The following is a 16,968-nucleotide window of genomic DNA, read 5'->3' on the forward strand; positions in this document are numbered from 1 at the left end:
TAAGCTATTTAGAGTAATCTACATGAATGTCTGGAATCTGGCCTTGAATTTACACTAAGCTTACTGTTTATGCTTCTTTTATTCTTTCTGAAGATCAGTATTATTTTTCGAGGACTCTTGAGGTGCAGGGATCTGTATATTCTGCTATAAAAAGTCCTAGTCTAGATGTTCTGAATGAGTCCTCATCACAAGGAGGGAAGGATAGACTTCCTCAGAGAGGGGACTTAGACCAGGAACATTCCAACATTAGCTCTCTGACAGTTATTTCAGAGGCAAAAGCAATTTCCTCTGGAAACACAGCAGTCAGCACATCTTTCTAACACCAGTTCTCTGTCACACACCCCTAGATAATCTATTGCGTTGATGCCTTCGTGACAGCCAAGCCAAGCCTGCTGTATGGGGTTGAGTTTTTCTGTGAATGCCAAGTTGGCCAAAATTTGGCAATAATCCTGAATTTGCTGAGAACAAAGCCTGATAAAGCGTAGAGTAGGTTGAAAAGGACTTTTGAGTTACATAATAATAAAAATTATTCTATCAACAACTCAATGAGTGAATGAGGCTGTGTCTGCCCCTGTTTCACAGAGCAGATGCCAGGTCATCTCAGCAATACACCTAGTTTAGCAGTCACCTGACTATATGTGGGCAAAACACACCAATGCTTGGCATCGTGTTTGACTGACACAGAGGCCCAGAGAGTGATGGCGTGCCTCGGCATCAGCCTCAGAGCTGGCACTTACCCTGGGCTTGGTTCGGTTCACAGAGCCACTGACCCCTTCTGAGGCCTGCAGCCTCTCCTCCTCCCTCAGCATACCTTGATTTGGGGAATAAAAGCTTGAGGTGTTAAATTAAAAATTGAAATATTTATGGAGAAAAACAGGACCACCACATCTGGATTTGTATTTTAAAAACTACAACAGAGGAGCTCATCTGGAAATCAACGATACTGGGCAGGTTATTTGTTTTATGACACTGGATTTTTTTAAATTTAAAAGCATTATGCTTTAGAAAAATGTAAGTTTGGGAGACATCTTCAATGTTAAAGGTTGGTATAGGGTGGGTCAACATGCCCTTCCTTCAGTATTCTTGGGCAGCCCTATTAGACCATTGGGACAGAGGTACCATCACTGTGGCCTAGTGGAGTGGGCCTTTTGATTTGAAGACAGCTTGAAAAATCTGGATTTGCCTTGATGCTTGTCTGTTACTTACCTCTTTAGGTCATCCTCGATTTTTCAACCAGCTCTCCACTGGACTGGATATCATTGGTTTAGCTGGCGAATGGCTGACATCAACTGCCAATACCAATATGTAAGTCCCACATATTATTTCCATGTAAGCAAACATGATGTCTGAGTATGGCTTGTTGTATTAAAAGTCCAATTCCAATGGTTCTATAATAATTTTATTAAAGTTTGCCCTAGTCATCTTTTCTCTTAAAATCTTTTAGGTTTATCACAGTTCTGAGTTAAAGGTAGATACTTGATAAACTATTTTTTAATTGAATAATGCAGTTTAATAAGAGCATGGTCATAAGAAGTAATAACTCTAGCTTTCAAAGTTTAGTGTGAAACTTCATGTTAAAAGACTCCATATTTCTTAATGATATATTTAAAGAGATCATGTTCTGGGGTATAACCTTGGTCCATTTTCCCACCCAAGCATATTGCTCCTTATCATTTAGGTCATTTTTTCTTCATAATTAAAGAGGCCATAAAGCCACAAACCAATTTGATCAGCCTATTGTTCAACTAAAAATTCTAAAACAATTCATGTAGTGATATCCCTTTGAAAGGAATTATATATCCCTTTCAAAATAACTTTTTCTGAATGTGAAATTTTTTCCATACTTGAGTAGGCAAAGCCTTTGTTTGTTTCTAAGTTCTTGTAAATTTATTTGAAACTGTCTCTAAGGTCCTGGCGGTAGGAGGGTTGTGTGTGCAAGTAATACCTGGGTAGTCTTCTGGTAATCACCCCACAGTTTCTTCTGCACACACGTGCCATCTTTGGAGACAAGGACAGGTTACAAGTTGATGGACGGGCATCATAGCCTACTAAGTACTGTCTTTTCTTTCAACGCTCAGATAATGTTTTACCACACTCTATGTATCCAGACAGTGGTACCACATTCTATGAAAGTATCCAGAGGGAAATAATAAAACAAGGTTATCGCAATAAGTTAAAAATAACTACATAAGAATTATATGGGTTTTAGTCACTGTGGAAATATTTGGAAAATAACCGTACACTTTATAGTTCATGGTAAAGTAGATTTGAAAAATGAATTTAGGTGAAAGGGTGGTGTTATTTAAAATGAGAAATTCCATTTGACATCAAGATAGAATGTAAGTTATTAAAGTTCAAGGTATTCTATTTTTCTTAAACTACTACCAGCCACAGAACCTGAAAGGGCATTTTAAACTTATATATTGATTTGTGTGTGTTCCAAAGCTGTTTAATGCTGTGACTCAAAATACTTAACTACGTTCAGAAAAGTTTCTATTAATTAAGGCCTCCTGCTTTGTTTGCTAATTTAAAACAACAACAACATTTAAAAAGCAAATGTGACAAATGAAACCATTAGTGCTAAAAGGCATAAAAGATAAAATTGATTGAAAAGTCAAATGGTTTTCCTGCTCCCTACTTGCAAGTCAAGGTTAACTTCACAGAATGTTCATGTTGGATCACTGAGGCTCTGAAGGGCTGGGAGGAATTCAGGTCAAAGATACAATCACCTGTATGATCTCCTCAACAAAAAAACTCCCCTTTGCAGTCTTTATGTTTATGGTTTGTGAGATAAAAATATATCAGCAAGCACAGACATCATAATATATTAATTATAATTTGAAAAAAGACAGTAATGTTTAACTGAAACATCTCACACTAAGGAATGATTTTAATTAGAAAGTACAGCTTTTAAAAAAAACAACTATTTAGAAAATAAATGAGAAAAATAGAGTAAAAGGTACATACCCATTAAGGCCCAAGTACCCTTATTAATATAGGCACCCAGTTCACCCAGTGTCTTTAAGTGTGTATTCTGTAGGCCACTCAGCTGTGATTTCCTAATATGTATAGCTCAGTCTCAAGGTAAATAAAAGGAATTCACCCTGTTGAACCATTTATGACCACATATTCTCCTAAAAGACTTTTCTTTAACCAGGGAAATCTCACAAATTCTCCTTTTTTTTTTTTTTTGTATGTGTTCATAAAATGAAAGTCCCTTACTCTTCCCTTACCTCAGCTCAGCCATGAAACACTAAAATATTGTCCAACCATCTGAGGTCAAGGCCAGTCCAACTAAATGGCACATAGTAATTGCAGCTGTACTGAACAGTGGATATTTATAAAATATGATCCGATTCCAACAGATCGATAACAAAGGTTATTTAAAATACTGAAATAGTTTCTGTCAGTTCTAGAGACAAGGCATTGTCTGAAGAAGTAATAACTATTATCTAGAAATTGTTCTAAGCCAGTTCCCCTGGAAGATCAGGAAATGTGGCGGCGCTGTCAGGAGCTTATGCAGAAATTTGCTCCCTTATGACAAGTCCTTCTCCAGCTGGGAACAGTGTTCAAAATAAGCCTGAGAAAGAATGGCAAAAGGATCTTTTTTGGCAGAGTAGGATTTAATTAGTGATACGCTCAGTATTTTGACCTGTACTTCATTGAGTTGGATGGCACTGGTAATAGAGAATAATAACTACATTCCTCAGTATAGTCTCCCTAAAAGAACTATCCAATATCTTAATCCAAGTGGCAAAGTGTAAGGTATCTGATGGTTAGAATAGAAGGAACATTTATGCCCATGCTTTCACACCCGCCTGTGCATTCAACTTTGAGATATATTCTTCCAAGCTAGGACTCAGTGAAGATCCAAAGAAAACGTCACCAATGTGTAGTTGGCCATGGCATGTACAGCTCTTTTCTTCCAAAACACAGGCACCGAGCAGGTGTAAACAACAGCCTGCCCTCAAGCACCTGACGATAATACATAATCCTAGTGGCAAGATCTATCACAGCCCTTTGTTATGAGGTTATGATTTCAAGTATCTAGCACTTTATTTTCATAGAAATTACAGAGGAGAAATTTTCTATGGGAATTATCAGTCATTTTATACTAGTAGGCAGGTTGTTACAGAGGAGCCTGCAGTAAGTAGTTCTCATCTGTCATAGAAAAGCAGCTGTGATGTAAAGGACATGGAATTCCAGCTTGGAAACATCCTACATGTGAGATCTTGAAACAACTCACTGAATTTCTCTGAACCCCAGTTTCTTCTTCAGAAAAATGAAGAATAATTGTATCCACCTTACATGGTGGTTCTGAAGACTAAAAAAGACACCAGTCTTAAGTGCCCAGTGTATACAACGTACAATGCACACACCCAGGAAAGTCAGCCAGCCCATAGGTCACTGTTGCCATTTGCAACCCCCCCCTTCAACTTCCCAGCTCTTTTGTTTCTGTCTCTCATCATCTCTGGACACTAAAGGGGCTCACTAAGTTCCCCCTCAGGTGTGTTATCTTTTAAGGTAAAGATGGGCCACCCACCACATCCATAAGGAGGATAAAATCTAAGATGAGTGTCAAGTTAGTGAATCAAAATAGAAAATTACTTCTTCCTCTCATTAAAGAAGTTCCTGGTTTGGCAGTCACCAGGGATGCAGGATCCTTGTGCCTTCCTGGTTCATACTGAGGCATGTGGCTCTCATCTTCAAAGTTACTTCATGGTGCAAGCTAGCTGCTGGAGTTCCAGCCATCATTTATGTGTTCCAGATCTCAGGAAGGAGTGCAGGCAGAGGGAGGAAGGAGGAAGGAAGGAAAGAAAGAAAAGAGGGAAGGAGGAAGAGCAAAAGGGAAACACACTCTTTACTTCTAAGAAACCTTCTCAGAAGCTCCACAAGACATTTCTCATAGCATCTCTTTAGCTAGAACTTAATCCGATGGCCACACCTAGGGAGGCTAGAAAATACAGTCTTTGATCTGGATGAACTGCAACTCCAAATAAAATTGAATGAAGGAAGGGAAATTTTGATACTGGTTAGCAACCAGCAGATTCTGCCGTCAGAGAAAATCAGCTTAACAATCAGTTTGCCTCCATTAATCCCACTGGGAAGGGGAGTTGAACTACTAAAACAGGGCTGACTCAATACCCTACTCAGAATATAAAAACTCTCCTTTAGTGTCACTCCCTGAATGCCACAATCATACTGTTTTTAAACCCTTACTTTCAATCCCATGTTCTTATGCTTCAACCTAGAGCTTTTAGCAGGTTTAGTTTCTTATCCTCCGATCCTGAAATGTCATCTTGTGCTATGACTTTAGCATCAAACTAGCTTCTTCTGAATCCATATTTGACCTTTCATCTCTTGCCTTTATCCACTTTCATCTGTCATTTACGGAAGGGGTACCAAACCTGGAGTCCCAGTTGCAAAAGGAGACTCTTCTACAAGTGTATACAAAATGATGTCCATATCCTCATTGTCTTCCTGGAGAGAGGGACCATAGCTTTCCTAGGAGTCCCCAAAGTGTCTGTTATCTCAATTAAGTTAACAACCACTGCTCTAGGGTGAACTTCAAGGTCTTCTCTAAGGCTTTGGATGCAGGCAGACTCCCAGTTGTAAGCACGGCCCAGGATGAGAAGGCAAGTTCAGAGGAAGTGTCAGGAATGGGGGCACCACGTTAGCCCACGTGACAGTCCTGGCTGAGGATCAACAGCCGTGGGGCAATCTACCAGCTTCCAGGAGAGGATGTCAGGACTAAGGTCACGAATCGGAATAAGCTTGGTGTTAGCTGTGGGGTAACTGGTCCTTCAGACCCAGGCAGGGACTGTCAAATAGGATGCAGCTAAGGCCAAGATGCTGGATTCATCCTAGTAAGCTTCCTCCTCAAGGTTGGGAATTGTCTTATGACATCTTTGTCTCCTCAGTACGTAAAAAGCCACTTGGAAGAAAATAGTCATTCATTAAATATTTGTTGAACAGAGCTGAAAGAAAGGTTTCAGAATCGGGAACCTGGCATAAGTAAGGAAGCTGAGATAGATGAGATCAGATAATCTCACGATCAAACTCTCTAGACTCTTCCTCCTGATCCTGAGAGTAATAGCCATGTTCCTGGTAAGAAGACTAATTCATGCAAACCTGGGCCCTAAGTTGATTCAAATCCTGAAGTGGGCCAACCCTCTGGCCTTCAACCCCATCCTTTCTCCCTTCCCCATGTGGTTCCTGCACCGACTTGACTCTGGTCCAGCTTTCATCCAATCCTTGATAAGGTTCTGATATTATGGTGTATGATTCCATTGGTTCCTTGCCTTACCCTAGAGAGCCTTCTCATTTGGTACTGTGAGACTTAAACACACACACTACCACCAGTACCTCTTCACCATGCAAACATTTTTGCCATTCCAACATTTCCAACAATCAGTGGCACCGTTGATAACGCATTTGTTCAAGAATGGTTAGAACCACATCATGAGTTTGCCCCTTGGTACACTCAGCAGCACAGGCTAAACCAGGAATCCTTCTCTTCTTCTTCCTTTATCAGGCCATCAGACATGAGGGAGTGTTGGTTGCTACGGTGATGGGGCTCAGAGCAGAACCAAAGCATGATTGTGACCTCCAGAGGTGATGGTAACTGAACACATGATTTCCAAGGGTCTTCCTCCCAAATTCAAGGTGTCTCCCAAGGAAAATGGACATATTCTTTTTGCAAACAAAATTCTTCTACCAGAAGATATACCCTGAGGATCCTTCAGGATCTTTTTGTCCTCTTTTACCACCATGTGATTAATTTGATTACTTAATTTTTCTCCATGATTAAAATTTAGTACCTTCACCTGGGTCTTTGTACAACAATTGTTATTTCATCCTTGCAAATAGCTTTTCTAAATCATGAAGCCAGGAAAAATTCCCATTAATTCTCAGCATTGGCATTCAGCCTAAACACCCTAACCAGGGATGAAGTCTCCCCATATCACTTGGCTGAGTCAATCTAGGAATCTCCCTTCGGCGAGCATTGTCTGAGCCGAGCCCACAAACTCTAATGCTTAAGAAGGCCAAGCAAAAAGAAGAAAGATAACGAGTCTCACAGTCAGTAAATACCTTTTTGTTTTCTGGTTTAATTTTCTGTAGATGGACCTTCTTTGATTTCTCTTAAGCCCTTTGCCTTGGTACCATGATTTTGTTTCAATGATTAGTCACCAGACTGTGTTTTGAATGGCTTTGAGAAGAGCTTGGCTTGCTACTTTTAAGTCAGTTACTTAGAAGACAAAGCTAACCTACCAGAATATCTTGATGCCCACAGTTAGCTGTATATGCCAGTTGACATTCTTCTTGTTTTTTTGTGATTGGTAATTAGAAAATCATCACTTATAATTATGCTTGACAGATACCGACTTCAGAGAATTATAGAAGCATTGCTGTCCTTAGGGATTATCAGTAGAAAAACCATGTAGATAATTATATTGAGATCTTTAAAACCTAGGTCAATACTTCCAATTATCTTCATGGTTAGCTTTCAGGTATTTACATTGTTTTTAAAAGATAGACTTTTTGGGAATTCCCTGATGGTCCAGTGGTTAGGACTCCGTGCTTTCACTGCTGAGGGCGCGGGTTCAATCCCTGGTCGGGGAACTAAGATCCTGCAAGCCACCTACCTTGGCCAAAAAAATTTTTTAAATAGACTTTGGCTCTTGGTTTTATAAATTCTACAAGTGTGTAGTTGGCATCAGTTTTTTGTAAAATGTTGCAAACCATTTATATAGAATTTAGAATACATTTTTTCAATTAGCATTTGCATCATCCTATAATCTTAGAGGTGAAAGGGACCCAGAAAAGTCATTTTCTTTCTTTCTATTTCTCTGGGTGGACCACACCTAAGACATTCCGTTGAGATGAAAGTCTGTTTTGTTGGTGAAGAATCACAGAGCAGGTACTTCCACCACCTCTCTTGGTAACCCAGGATGGTTTCTAACATTTTATGATTGATGACAGTGCATTTCCAGGAAATTAACTGTTTTAGTGGTTTTAAACATCTTTTATTCGAACCCAAGTACAAATACTAAACCAGTTATCTGTGTTCCCCAAATAAGTGGTTTGACTTCTTTATTTTCCTTCTTTTTCTCACCACCTTTCCAGGTTTACATATGAAATTGCACCAGTGTTTGTCCTCATGGAGCAAATAACACTTAAGAAGATGAGAGAGATAGTTGGATGGTCAAGTAAAGATGGTGATGGGATATTTTCTCCTGGTAGGTTTCTGTTCTCTTTCCCCGGCTCTCCTCAAGGTTTGCAGTATGGATCCTTGGGATCCATGAGAACACTAAACACAAAGTGAGTTTTTAGAAGAATAACAATTTTTTCAATAGTCCTGCCTCTTATCTTTGTCAGAGTGAAGGCTAGCAAGAATGCTACATTCTATGTGTACTAACCAACAAAGGCTGTGCCTAAACCTGTACTCACTGACAAAGGCTGTGTCTAAATCATGCTAAACAACTCTGGTCTGTCAATAGCAGTTTGATTAAGCTGGGGAGCAGAGAATCAAGATTATCAGTGGACAGATCAATTTTGGCCAAAATAGTGTATCTACTTTAAATCTCTAGTTCAATATAGACACAATAAGAATCTTTAAAACAAGGACAGATAATCTTGTAGAAAGGAGGGAGTTTGGAGTGGTGTCAGAGACAGTGTGATTGTGTACAAAGGGAAGAGAAAAAAAATTGCAATTGTTCAGGCAATTGAATCAGTCCATGAATTTGCCCGTTTGTCAGGTAACTGATGCAAACATGACTCGTTTGTGTTGGCCAGACATACCTGGTTACCTCAGTTCTCCTTGCATCTTGATTTAAGTAAACACGAGTTTGGTTTTATTTTAATACACTTGGAGTTCTTCTAAATGACTCAATAACTCAGTTGGGCTGTTCTTTGAGGAGAGTATCCAGGCAATGTCACTGTTTCCTTCCATAGGCTCTATTGCTCTCTCTTTCTCTGTCTTTCTGACTCAGAGAAAAGATTCATCTTTGTTCAGTAAATAGATTGAGCAGAAAATGGAAGCAGGAGGGTTGTAACTCACCGACCTCTTTGCAGCCGCTGCTTCTGCCACTCCTTATATTCCTGTCTAGGCTTCGAGGTGGGACAGACATCAGAGTACGTGAATCACCTCCAGCCAGATTGCCTAAATGGCTTTGGTAATAGGTGTGATTATTTGTATTTCCAGGGCAAAGGGGCCAGAGGGAAGCCCTGGCAATAGGGAAGCCAGCAAAACCTATCACGATATTGTCCTTCCCCTTTCTGACCTCCCCTGTCTCTTGAGACACCACGTCAGCCTTTGTTGTTAGAAACAGTAATGAGGGAGTCCCAACAGCTCCCAATGTGTCTGCTTGCCGATAGGGGGAGCCATATCCAACATGTACAGCATCATGGCGGCTCGCTACAAGTACTTCCCGGAAGTTAAGACAAAGGGCATGGCGGCCGTACCCAAGCTGGTCCTCTTCACCTCAGAACACGTGAGTTGGGTGCTCTTGCTCATGGATTGTGGTGTTTTCCAAGGGACTAACATCTAACCTCCAGCCTCTGTTGCAGAGTCACTATTCCATAAAGAAAGCTGGGGCTGCACTTGGCTTTGGAACTGACAATGTGATTTTGATAAAGTGCAATGAAAGGTAGGCAAGGGAGAGTGAATATTAGGTTCTTGATGTATTAAATGTGCTCATCTGTTAAATTTGTTTTATTGTGCTTAAGGACTGACTCAGTACAGTGTGCCAAGCTGCTAATGGTCTGTTGAAAATATCTGATTAAATTACTTTTTGCTGCTGTTGAAGTTTTTTTCCATGTGCAATCTCACTGATTGTTCCTTTTAATTTCTCTCCTTTTACAATAATTACAGGGGGAAGATAATTCCAGCTGATTTAGAGGCAAAAATTCTTGAAGCCAAGCAAAAGGTAGGTACGCTATGGTGCATCTAAACTCTGGTGAATATAGATTTTTTAAAATACCTTCTTTCTGCCCTAGACAATAAAAGTGTTTGATAATATAAGAGATAATTTTATTGTGTTTCTAAAATTCTTTTCTCAGATGTTTGCTTATTTTCAACTTGTGTGATGACATGGCTTTAAAGCTGTGTCTACACAGTATCAATTTTTTTTGAAAAGTGGAAAATTCAGTCATTAAACCCCTTGTTCTGTCTTCACTGTGCCAAATGACTAGTTCGATGTACTTCAATAAATCCACTATCTGCGTCTCATGAAGATGCAGCCTAATTGAGGTTTTTACTTGCTACTTGTTAGGTATAATCTCATTTTAACAAGTATCATTTAAGGTTAGGATTCTATTTAGCGAATTGCTTGCATGCCCTGGCAGTTGGCCCATGATACTTGGTGAATCCAGCCTCAGTAAATTCTCTTAAACAGAAAAATCGCATAGAACAGATATATGCACGAGGCACTGCCAAGTAGCTGTCAGGCCATTTACCAACTCGTTGTTTTGGTTACATTCTTGTACCTCCTTCTCTAACTATGGTTGTTTGCCGGGTCTCAGCAGAGGAGACAGATAGAAATGTCGCTAGGACTGAGCAAGGGGCAGAGGGGGTGCTCCTAGAACTCATAGACTTCCCCAACCCTGTCTGAGCTCTATTACTTCCCTTTCTCATTTATTTCTTGTTCACACCAAAATTTTACTGTATCTACTCTTAGGGAAACAGTGTATAGACCTGTTTTCAATAACCAAACAATGCTTCAGTATTATTATTACCTCAGTACACTTAGAATAGCACAGCTTCTAAAATGTAGAATGTCCAGATGACACTCAGATACCTGCCCATCCCTCCACTTATTACTCTTTCCTGCTTTATTGTTTGCCATAGAACTTATCACTACTAAACATGCTATTTATTTTGCTTATTTAATTTTGTTGACTGTCAGTCACTCCCCAGGAGAATGCAAACTCCACAAGGACAGAAATATTCGTCTTTTGTGCTCACTGCTGTATTCCCAGCATCCACAACAGGGCCTGGCACATGAAAGTCATCAAAAATATTTGTTGAATAAATGAAGGAGTGAGTGAATGAGCTAACAGAGAATAGTCCCAGATATAGTATCTGATAACACACCAGCTTAGCTGATCTCTGCTGGAAATAAATGCTACAGTAATTCTTCTCCTTCATGTGGAAAGGAGGAAGGTTAGAAAGACTAATCAGCTTGTCCCTCTTACCTTATAGGGGTACATTCCTCTGTATGTCAATGCAACTGCCGGCACAACTGTTTATGGCGCTTTTGATCCCATACAGGAGATTGCAGATATATGTGAGAAATACAACCTCTGGCTGCATGTCGATGTAAGTGCTGTAACTCAGAGTGGCCTGGTCCCGTCGGGGGGTGGAAGCAGCTCTGCTTTATAATTTGTCTCCAGCTTCTCCCATTGCCTCTCTCCCCACTACATTTCTCTGGCCCCTAACAGGCCATTCATGACAGGTGCACACCACACGCCTGTCCGTCCTCTGGGGCTCACCCCGTCCTTACTGGCCAATTGCTGTTATCTGTGATTCATCCTAGAATTTCATCTCTGTCACTTTCCCAGAAAGCTTTTGTCTGAACAAATGTCTAAGAGTGAGGGACAACTGATTTCAGAGGGAAAAGATGTAAGATACAACGTATAGAAAGTGGCCATGAGTCTGAATCTGGGCACTCAGCTATCTGCCTTCAGTCCAGCCATCTATGACACTTTGCTTCCAAAAAAAAAAAAAAGAAGGAAGGAGAAAGGAAGAAAAGAAGAAAGAAAGAAGTGCATATCTGGTACATGTAGGAAAAATAAGGCAGTATATGGAAGGTGTTATCAATTAAGATATTTAGTTCCAAATTTTCCTAGGAACATAAGAGGTACATTTTCACACGTGTGACTGGGTGTGTTTTTCCTTTTCCTCTCTCCATTCTCTTATGGGTTTAACTTCTCACAACTAGACAGTGGGGTGATCTGCCCTGCTGTTGGACAAATGATAACAAAGGCTGTTCTTGTGTCACATGGTGTCCCAAGATACTCGATCACCATGCATCAGGGGACGCATAAAAATGTCTTGCTATTGCAGGCGTGGTTGTGGGACCTCCAAGCCTACCAGGGCTGCTGCCTTGTGAGTTTTTTCAGGAGCCCTTAGAATTCTGCTCTGGGCAGAATCAGAGGGCAGTCCCTAGTCCTTTGTGTTGCTCCCGGAGCTCTGCCCTTTGTCTCCTCAAGTGTCCCTGGCTTTCCAGAGCACTTTGGGCCTTGGGTCTCAGCACCACATGCTCAGCCCCTATTTACCTGTATCACTTGCACTGCGACTCTGACGTTAACCAGGAGGAACTTTTGAGGAAGTGATAAACGATGAATAAGCACAACTGCCCCTGGTGGAACAATCAGCGTGGGTTCCATTTGTCAGAGAAGCTTACACTTTTCACTGTTTACATTCTCATTCATGTTTCGCTAGAGATGTGAAGTGACCGGGCGTGGACTCCTCAGCGCCACCTCCCTCTCCCTCTCTTTTTCTCTGTCCTCACAGGCTGCCTGGGGTGGCGGGCTGCTCATGTCTCAGAAGCACCGCCATAAACTCAGCGGCATAGAAAGGTAAGGGCTGAGCACGGGGCCTCCCTCCGTTCAGGCCACGCAACACGCTGTGCCGCTGAGTCCCTAATGTCCCTGCCCTGACTCCCAACGTCTTATTCACTCTAAGCTCACTTTTGCTCAGTAGGCACTTATTGAGCACTTATTGTATGCCAGGCACTGGGAAATCAAAGATGATGGATTTCCCAGTCAAATGAGTTCTCGCCTCAATTCACGATTTGGAAAGAGAAAAAGACAAGTATGCAGATAGTTACCACACCATGTGATATGCTCAACAATAGATGTGATCGCAAGGTGCCGGGGTAGGAGAGAAGAGAGACTTACCAGTGTGGGGATTTGGAGGCTAAATGGGAGTTTGTCAAGGGCACAGAAAGGGGCGCTGATTTATTTCATTCTTTTTTCTCACTAAGCTGACGTTTCCCATTAAGCTGGGAAAAGGGTAAGACACTCAGCTTACCTAACTTGTCTCATAAACAGAGATATTTCATCTGCCAAGCCATGCTATTTTAGACAGGGTAGTTGGAGGCCTTTCTGAGGAGGAGGTGTTTCAGCAGATACTGGAATAAAGGGAGAGAGGAAGCATGAATACAAGGAAGAGTGTTCCAGGCGGTGGGAAGGGCAAATGCAAAGACCCTGAGGTAGGACTGTTCTTGGCAAGTTGGAGGAAGGACTGTCACCGATACCATTGTGGCTGGAGCAAAGTGAGAGCAGTAAGAGCAGACCAAGGGTGGAGAAGTGGACGGGGAGCCAGGCGTCAGGGAAAGCGCTCCAGTGGCTTCAGTGTTTGTTACCTCTCCTGTGCCTCTTCCCTTGCATTTCAGGGTTTTTTTGGTTTGTTTGTTTTTTGTTTTTTTTTTGCGGTACGCGGGCCTCTCACTGTTGTGGCCTCTCCCATTGCGGAGCACAGGCTCCGGATGCGCAGGCTCAGCGGCCATGGCTCATGGGCCCAGCCGCTCTGCGGCATGTGGGATCTTCCCAGACCGGGGCACGAACCCGTGTCCCCTGCATCGGCAGGCGGACTCTCAACCACTGCACCGCCAGGGAAGCCCACATTTCAGTTTTGAAAGGCCAGTATCGAAGCGAGTGAGACTGACTCGTTGAAGCATAGTTATATGACCCTTAACTTGGAGGACAAGATCTTAAATGTAGATAAGCCAGTCCAGCTGTACTTTAGATTTCTCAGGCAATTTCCATTTTCCATCTTTGAGTCAAGGAAAACTTGAAACATTTTGCACTAGACTTTTTCTTTTCTAACATTTTAAAGTACATATGTCTTCTGAAGGAAACTGAATCCACGTCATGTCTTATTACTTTCCACCTGTAGCACCAAAGAATCATTTACTTCAGACCTTTAGGACATTCAAAAAACATTTAAGACATTTTGTGAGATCTATGTATAACTGATTTTTTTAAACTTATTTATTTATTTAATTTTTTTGTCTGCGTTGGGTCTTCGTTGCGGTGTGTGGGCTTCTCATTGCAGTGGCTTCTCTTGTTGCAGAGCACGGGCTCTAAGCACACGGGCTTCAGTAGCTGTGGCACGCAGGCTCAGTAGTTGTGGATCACAGGCTCTAGACCACAGACTCAGTATTTGTGGTGCATGGGCTTAGTTGCTCCGCGGCATGGGGGATCTTCCCGGACCAGGGCTCGAACCTGTGTCCCCCGCATCAGCAGGCAGATTCTTAACCACTGCGCCACCAGGGAAGTCCCTATGTGTAATTGTTTAATGATTCGGTGAATGATAGCAATGAGAAAATGGATTAAATTCACTACCTTCTAAATAAGGCTTGACACTGATTTTTTTTAAATAAATTTATTTATTTTTGGCTGTGCTGGGTCTTGGTTGCCGTGCGCGGGCTTCTCATCGCAGTGGCTTCTCTTGCTGTGGAGCACAGGCTCTAGGCGTGCAGGCTTCAGTAGTTGTGGCTTGCGGGCTCTAGAGTGCAAGCTCAGTAGTTGTGGCACACAGGCTTAGTTGCTCTGCAGCATGTGGGATCTTCCTGGACCAGGAAGATCGTGTCCCCTGCATTGGCAGGCAGATTCTTAATCACTGCACCACCAGGGAAGTCCGACACTGATGTTTTTTAATGAGATAAACATTTAGTCAACTTTTCTTAGAACTTTTCACAGTCTCTTTCATAAAGGTTTTCTTTATTATGCACATGGGGGAAAGTACATCAAGCCTTTCTTTCTTCTCCTTGAGATACAATGTACGTCTGTGGTCATGTATACACTAAATTATTTTCCCTCTTATGCATCTAAGCAAGATGAAGAGGTTAAAAATTCGCAACAGGAATTTAGCTCCAGGGAGAGCAGAGGCAGTATAATTCCGAGCCAGTTGCTATGTCTGGGGAAAACATCCTTCACAGGTATTAAAGCATAGAGCCCAGCTGTGGGCTAGGCCATTGGAAAGGAGCTACCTAAGCTTTAATCATCATACATTACACGTAGTTGTTTCCGTAATGTCCTAGCTAGTGTGCTCCTTAACCATTTAATTGTGTCTGACGGAGTGTTGTGGTTGCTAGGAGACCATGCTTGTTAAGCAATCATTGCAGCCTAAACAGGCAAGATTATGTTTATTTAGCATTTAAACAATGCTGCTAAGTAGCCAAAGTCTAGAATTGTCCAACTGATCCTTGCTTTTATGTGTCAGTCTTCATACTACCTTATAAGCAGGTAGGTCAGCGTCACCAATCCAATTTATTAATAAGAATGGGAAGGCAGAAAGAAGCTGAGTCTGTAGCCTAGAGGGAGGCAGTCTAGTGGAGAGGATATGAACACTGGCTCGACAGTTAGACTCCCTGAACTTGAATCTTGGCTCCAGCGCTTCCCAGCTGTGTGACTTTGGGTGATGTATTGAACCCTTTTGTGCCTCAGTCTCTCCATCTAAAATAGAGGTGATAATAGTCCCTATATGATAGGATTCTTGTAAGAATTAAGTATTCAAGCGTGGTTATTAGCATTATATATTTACTAACTCATTTTATCCTTTATTCAATTCCTTGAGGCAGATACTGTTCTCCCCACTTTACGGACAGGAAAACTGAGGCTCAAAGGAGTTATGTAACTTGCCCAAACTAGCAAATGTCAGAGCCAGGTTTCAGACTTGGGTACTCTGGCTCCAAAGCTTGAGCTCTTAACCATGACACCGCACTGATAAAATGCCTGTAACACTCTTAGAACAATAGGATACATAATAAATGCTGTGCGTAAATGCTAGGTAGTATCAATAGCAGTTATTTAGAAGAGGCAGTCTGCCACTTAGTACTCTGAGACTGCCTGCAAAATATTTGTTTACCACTTGATTAGTCAGTTTAGGGGACGAGGTGTCGAAAACTTGTCTTGACTTGAGTTGCAGTGGGTGATGTTTTCCTCAAGAGGACGGTTGCCTCTTGCTGACTCCTGCACCTCCTCCTCAGAGCATCATGTGTTTCTTTCAGGGCCAACTCAGTCACCTGGAATCCTCACAAGATGATGGGCGTGCTGTTGCAGTGCTCCGCCATCCTGGTCAAGGAAAAGGTCTGCCCTTCGAGCCGGTGGCCTGCACACCCTTTAGAAGGCACAAAAAGAGAAAAGCATGGGTTTTTGTTTTTGTTTTTTTGCGGTACGCGGGCCTCTCACTGTTGTGGCCTCTCCCGTTGCGGAGCACAGGCTCCGGACGCGCAGGCTCAGCAGCCATGGCTCACGGGCCCAGCCGCTCCGCGGCATGTGGGATCTTCCCGGACCGGGCCACAAACCCGTGTCCCCTGCATCGGCAGGCAGACTCTCAACCACTGCGCCACCAGGGAAGCCCTGCATGGGGTTTTTTTTACAGTACTGGCTGAGGAACTCACAAGATTGACAGCCCCACTGGGCCTGCCATGGCTGTTCTTTCCCACCTGCATATGTGAGCCTTCGGCTAACCCAGCATATCCTGTTGGCTCTTGCTCTGAACTGTTCTTCTTCCTTGTTCAGCCCCCAGGGCCCTGCCAGTGATAGAAACTACAAGGGCATTATTTGAGTTTGTGGTCCCAAGAGCTGAAACAAGTTATTTGGAACCACAACTACAAATGTCAACTTAGGGCAACAAGGAATGTTGACCAAAAAGCTTCTGTAAATGGTGATAGTTGTGTAACTTGCCCAAATTAGTAAACGTCAGCCAGATTTCAGACTTGGGTAGTCTGGCTCCAAAGCTTGAGCTCTTAACCATGTCACTGCACTGATAAAATGCCAGTAAGGCACTTAGAACAATAGGTAGTATATTCTCTTCCTAAGAATCTAATAGGACCCTGGCCCAGAGGGCCCTTTTCCTCCAGTAAAACTGTTGCACAATGAGGCGTCCTCAAAAACCTGTCACCAACCTGTGGGGGCCAGTACCTGTACAAGCTTTTTACTCCACTCCTAAGTAGA

At 42.2% G+C, this 16,968-nt stretch overlaps 1 protein-coding gene across 2 annotated transcripts in view; it reads left to right on the forward strand.

The window, feature by feature from the left end:
• The window catches only part of GAD1 (glutamate decarboxylase 1), a gene marked incomplete at both ends in the record, with an annotated part of 38,332 nt that overhangs the window by 14,786 nt on the left and 6,578 nt on the right, over positions 1-16,968 (forward strand). Inside the window, 8 exons of one of the 2 annotated variants that reach the window (XM_079710554.1) lie at positions 1,215-1,305; positions 8,128-8,240; positions 9,379-9,494; positions 9,571-9,650; positions 9,875-9,929; positions 11,204-11,320; positions 12,518-12,582; positions 16,020-16,098. In XM_079710554.1, the coding sequence (XP_079566680.1) occupies positions 1,215-1,305; positions 8,128-8,240; positions 9,379-9,494; positions 9,571-9,650; positions 9,875-9,929; positions 11,204-11,320; positions 12,518-12,582; positions 16,020-16,098 (716 nt within the window). Of the gene's footprint in view, positions 1-1,214; positions 1,306-6,535; positions 6,573-8,127; positions 8,241-9,378; positions 9,495-9,570; positions 9,651-9,874; positions 9,930-11,203; positions 11,321-12,517; positions 12,583-16,019; positions 16,099-16,968 lie in introns of those variants that run through there. The other variant, XM_079710555.1, reaches the window with a different exon arrangement.

Source organism: Hyperoodon ampullatus (assembly GCF_949752795.1).
Source record: "Hyperoodon ampullatus genome assembly, chromosome: 8".
In the NCBI taxonomy this organism is placed as follows: Eukaryota; Metazoa; Chordata; class Mammalia; order Artiodactyla; family Ziphiidae; genus Hyperoodon; species Hyperoodon ampullatus.